Genomic DNA, 6,000 nt, shown 5'->3' on the forward strand with positions numbered 1-6,000 from the left:
TCTCAATGTCATATTTTACAAATATCACACAGTGTCGTTACACATGAACTAGAACAGTCCATCTATAAGGATTTTAAACTGCTATAAACATTTATTGCACTTGTGAAAATGGAAAAAAAAATTAGTGGTAAACTTTTTTAAATAACCTAGTTTTGACACCTCAATGTACAAAAAATACTTTGTAAAATATATATAAAATGGACTCAATCTTACCAAAAACAAACGTTGCACAAGAGAGAAGACTGCTATACTTCCACCGTGTGTCTAATTCAAGCAAAATACTTCAACAAAAACCTGGATAATAACAGGCTGTCTGGTTCTCTTTTGCGGTTTCACAAATCTTTTCGGCAACGAAGAGAACGCCTACTCAAACATGCCAGCCTAAATGTTGGTGGTACTTGAAACACTTATACTGTATCATAAGTGAACACCTAGGCTTTTGTTACCAAAGGCTTATGTTTATCACAACTTATCATAGGCCTGCTTTTGTAAAAATATCCGTTGCTAGATTTCAAAACGTATTGTTTTCTGAAGATCGACATTCACTTTCTACCATTTCCCTCAAAACAAAAATTTCCACAGGCGCCTTTCAAGGTGTCATACCTGATATTTGTGAATCTAAAACATGTCAGTTCAAGTTTTCAAACTGTATAAACTCCACGACTTTTCTTGGCCATTGTTTAAAAAGCAAATCCATACTATGCACAAAATCACTAAAGAAGATACTGATTTCTTTGAGAAATTATTTCTTCTCAGGGCAAAGAAGATTTAGGATCCAGTTTAGATATGAATTATGCTCTTATTGCACCATTTGAGAAACATGTCTCAGCTACTGAGGAATCGTTGCTGATTAAAGTGTAGTTTAAGAATCAGCTCAACGTATCACCTCAGTAACTTTGCAACAGGTCATCCCTCTTTCTCATGCTTTCTTTTTCTTCGCCTGTGATGACAGGGGAAAAAAAAATCTCTCTCACAGAGTGAAGAGTAACCTTAACAGAGTAGATCATAACTCCCAGTCAGAGCAGAAGGCAGTCGATAAATAACTTAACAGCGTGTAACAAAAAGATGGAGAAATGTTGAAGGAGATGTGTACATGTATATTTGTAGAAGCATCACTCTGTGTATTCTACTTATTTTTTTTACACGTTGACAAGAGTGTTGTCAAACATAACTCATGCGTCAGCTTTACAGTGACAGGTAGCTGTCAGACCTTCTTCCAATGGATTCTAGCAGAGCAGTAACTAACTATATATAAACATTTGCTTACGCCTGTCAGGATGTAATGTGACTAATGTTCTTAATTTCTCACGATTTCTACTACTTATATGTTCTTTCACGCGATGTCCAAACTTCATCTATATTTAAAAATATCCTTTGGCGTGAATAAAAACAGTAGGCCAGATTATAGTAAGATCCAGCAGCGATGATCTGCTCTCCGCCACCTGTGTTGCAGCCACACATCTTGTTGCTGGAAATCTGTATATTATAACATGACCAGCATGTGGCTTCTGGCAGTAATAAAAGAGATGCTCTTGCAGCTCAAGAATGCATAATTGAGTTTGTGCACAACGCTGATGAGTGCGGCCATTTACATCCAAGGCAGGTGGGTGCGCACACTAAAACGTGTCTCTCAAGTCTCAATTCGGTCCCTTTGAATTCCACTTTAGATCACGGAAATGATACGGATCCGCCGCACTCGTAAAATGTGAAACGATCAGGGCTGATAGGGATCTAGAGGTTTAGTAGTGACGAGATGAAATTGTCTCTAGTGAGAATTCTGCAATTGTGAGATATCAGACTCAGATTAGATTAAATTAAACACTCAGGGCTGAAAATGGTATTAATGTGGTTTTGTAGGACATTATTCTCCTGAGCTTAGCTAGAATGAACAGCCGGAGCAGCTTTAGGGTGACCTGACAGCATGCATTGGTAGCAGTCAATCCATTGCATGTATTTCTATCAATTATGTAGATTTAGCTAAATGTAATGCAATGGATATAAGAAATCTGCACAGATTAAATTTAGAACCATTTTTAAAAAAAATCTGTGTTACTCTAAAATTACAGTAGAGCAAATTGACATTGTTACATTTAAAAATAAAATAATAAAAAAATATATATATAGCTCCTGACTTTAAAAAAAATCAAACAAAGCTGTGTGTTTTTAATACTGTTCAAGGCCTACAGCAGAAAAATGAGACGTAATTTCACTGTTTGAAATGGGCAAGTTTAATTTTGAAGCCCGAGCGAACCAATAAGCTGAGAAAATGGCAAATAGAAAAGAGCAAATTGCATTCCTCTGTAAAAAAAAAAAAAAAAAAAAAAGTGAAAAAAAGACTTAAGGAACATATAAAAGTAATCTCCAGCTGGAAATTAGAAATCAACCCTCAGAAACTGAATAACAGAAAAGAAATATTACTGTCCACTTTCTAAATCAATATAACATCGCTACGAGACAGTATTGCCATGGCAACACTGGTAAAGAATGAAGCAATTCTTATTATTTCAAAATAAATATCGGAGCCTGAAGCCCGACTTTTATTACAACGGCCGACAGATTGCCAAGCCTGTATTCAGCTGAAGCATTGCTTTTCAATCACATGTGTTATGAATGTAGAAATTCCAGTGGACAGGATGATAACGGGATCTTAAATTAACCCACAAAGGTGACCAGAAACTTATCAGCAGCTGGAGGATTTTCCTTTTTGCTCCCTTCTCTAAGGGGAAATAAACTGGTTCTGTTAATATTCAGCAAAAATACGCCTTCAGCGTGCACCCACTTTCTTCTCCCATAGTTAAAAGAGAAAATGGCTGAGTTGCTTTTTTTTTCCTCTCCTTTCAAATTAGAGGCAAATTGGAGCCTGATATCACAGGGTGAAGTAAAATGTTGACACAGAATATTTTGGTACATGTGTTGCTATTCATTATCGACTATGGCCCGCATATTAGGTCATTTCAAAGAGCAGTGCTTGTTTTCCTTCTACAGTCATCCGTAGTGCTTAGTTCTCTCCAGAATTGTTTAAACTATAAGTTCATACTTTAATTACCCTTTAAAAGAGTGAATAGTTTGCAGTTTGCATGCATAAAAGACATTCAAAACGTCAAACGTCCCTAGCTTATGAAACGGCACATTGGCTCTACATAAGTTAATGTGAAACTGATGCATGTCTGCAGTTTTCAGTTCATGTATTGAGATCTGTTTTTCTTGGCCAGCAATAAACTATCAATCCAATTTCCTCTAAAAATGTCCCACAAAGTTGAATGTCTTATAATAGCTTCTGCAGCTCAAATTGTTGCAAATTTTGCTAAGTTTAAAACCAGACAAGCAGCAATAATACACTGAATCTGGCTAAAATTGCAGTTTTGAATACACCAGTAGAATACCCGGTGAGCTCTCTCTTGGAAAATACTGAAACCGGAACAGAAAAGTTATTTGTGTAAATATCAACCGATGTATGAAAAAAATCAATCAAGAGGCGCAGAGCCATCGCACACCTGGCCACCCAAAAACACCAACCCACGCCTTCCTCGCTGCACATGTGTATTTGTGCAGGCACTTAGAGGATACATTAGACAAGAAGGTTGAATTGACAACCCTATAACTTTAGAGCCAATAAACGCTAAGAGGGCACCACAGTGAAAGAGACCAGGGCCAGCCTGCTGTGTTGACAACCTGGCCAAAAAAAGAAAATATGCTCAAGCCCTGGGTTGTACCCAGCAAATAAAGGGTGAAGCTTTTAGGCAATGAGCAGCAGGTGATCTCAGCTTTTCTGCAAGTCCTAATGCTCCTAAAAGCCTCTCTCCCTGCTTCTGTAATTGGGCATCAGTAGTTAATGTAGTATTGACTGCATTACATGCTCCTGTGCATCCTTTCCCCACTAATGCCATTTGCATCACCTTGTACATTTACCATATTGCTTAGCCAATAACTGCTAAAAGCAATCCGAATCGTGAATCATATGGGAAACTTTTAGCAAGATGGACATCCGAAGAAGGGGCCAATTTACAGTTGAGTTAATTTGAGTACATTAGCACAACATAGCCTGAGCCAGACAGAGCAATTTATGTCTGCACCGCAATCCTTTTATTGGTTCTCAGATGTGTAAGTGTAAGGATGAAGCGCTAAGACAAATGAAATATCCATTTTCAATCATAAATAATGTGTTCCAAATGCATCCATTACTTTCATATGAGGCGGATAAACTTCAGTGTGCAGCAGAAATATACTGAGATGTGGTATATGGTCCATGAAGGCTGTCACTGTGTATACCAGCAGGTGGTCCATATTCACTCAATCCCTCTAAAGAGGTGCAGAATAAAGAGAGTTTTTTCCCCCCCTTTTCAGAACACATAAAAACCTTCAGTGAGGCTGCTGTGGATATCATGCTGAATAAATGAAAGTGCATCTGAGCATTTCATCCAAAATGGGACGTCATTAGAGGCAAGTTTGATTCAAATTAAAATTAATTAGACTGCCTCACCCATTAACCTGAATACATTGAAATAGATAAGTAATGCAAGAAGGCCTATTTCGATGGGAAGTGAGCGAACGTCGCACGGCGCTATCCATAATTTGCAATCAAGTTAAAAGCACTCCGCTGTCATCTCCCATCCCGTGTGATGTCAAAGGCTGCCTCGCCAACTTCACAGACGCAAAAAGCACTTAGAGGAGCAAAGAGGAGAGGAGAGTGTGTGGAGTGGTGTATACTGCCCTAAAAAGACGTAACACAACAAATGTGGTCTGAAATAAACACGCAACTCTTCCAAACTGAGCGGCAGTTTGGAGGTGGCAGTGCATTTGTGGAACTTTCGTGGAGAAATGTTTCCCTGCCAAGCAAATAAAAGACCGGAGCCCGTCGTGATTGAATGAGGTCGGGACCCGGGGAGACTTCAAACGCGTAAAAATGTCAGTAGTTTCCCCGGGTTATTATTATTGCATCCTGCTGCTGAGGATGTTACTCACCCTCCTCCTTGTCCAACACCATCGTCCTGAGGAACGAGGAGTCCTTCCCCGGGCGATCCGTCCTCGGCTCCAGCAGGCTGCACCGCTCCGTCTGCTCACCGCTTCTCCTGGAAATGGCTTTGAAACGCGCGGCTGACTCTACTAGACTACGCCTCGCTAAACCAAAAGAAGGTGGTAGAAAAAAAGGAGCGAGAAAACCTGGAAAGACGGATCGCTTTCTGCACCTCCTATCAATAATAATTCACACACGGAATGCGGCGATAAACACGACGAGAACCCCCTTTTAGGGCTGAACTGTAATGCAAATAAACACCGCTTCGGTTGCCCTTGATGAATTCCATGCGAAGGTAAAAAAAAAATGGCAAAAAACAATGAAAAGCGAGATAAATTTAGAGTGTATCTGCGTAAAAGAGTGCACACACACGGACGTATCACACGCTCGGACTGAGAACCAGCTGAGCTCTCTCCTCTCGGTGTTAATGCTCTCCTTTTCGTCTTCTCATTTGCTCCGAAACAGCAACTATATATTCAAACAAATCCAATTGCGAATCTGACAACTGCTAAAAGCAAACTCGCGCCGCCTCTCTCCCAGTTTGTGTGCCGCGCTCTCGCCTCTCTGCCGCTGAATAAATGCGCGCAGTTTCCAGAGACCCTCGGATTCCCCTGTTAATTAAATCAATTCATTATGCTCAGATCTGATTAGCAGCCCTTCCCCCCCTCTTTGAATCAATTATTCAATACACAAACATAATTGCTTGTGCCAGAGGTGTCTAAGTATTAGCTTATTTAACTCCAAGGACACTAATTACCCCTAGGGCAAGGGAACTTTTCTCATTAATTCTGACAAAACACAAAAGCACAGCTAAGGGAAAGTGAGTGCGTGCACGGGCGCGCGCGCGTGCATGCGAGGCTGCCTGCCAGTCTGAATGCGCGTGATGGAAAGAGAGAGCGAGAGGGAGAGCACGTGCATGTGGAGGGGTTGTGTTAATGTGTGCGTAAGACCTGCGTGAAGCTGACACCCCACCCACGTCAAAAAAT

General features: G+C 40.3%; 1 protein-coding gene across 1 annotated transcript in view; it reads right to left on the reverse strand.

Annotated features, from left to right (window-relative positions):
* The window catches only part of lmo1 (LIM domain only 1), a 29,681-nt gene extending 24,118 nt beyond the window's left edge, over nt 1-5,563 (reverse strand). Inside the window, exon 1 of the mRNA XM_008405246.2 lies at nt 4,963-5,563. Within this exon, the coding sequence (XP_008403468.1) occupies nt 4,963-4,984 (22 nt within the window). The 5' untranslated portion in view covers nt 4,985-5,563. The remainder of the gene's footprint in view (nt 1-4,962) is intronic.
* Between the last annotated feature and the right edge of the window lie 437 nt (nt 5,564-6,000).

The sequence above is a fragment of the Poecilia reticulata genome, linkage group LG3 (genome assembly GCF_000633615.1).
Source record: "Poecilia reticulata strain Guanapo linkage group LG3, Guppy_female_1.0+MT, whole genome shotgun sequence".
Taxonomy (NCBI): domain Eukaryota; kingdom Metazoa; phylum Chordata; class Actinopteri; order Cyprinodontiformes; family Poeciliidae; genus Poecilia; species Poecilia reticulata.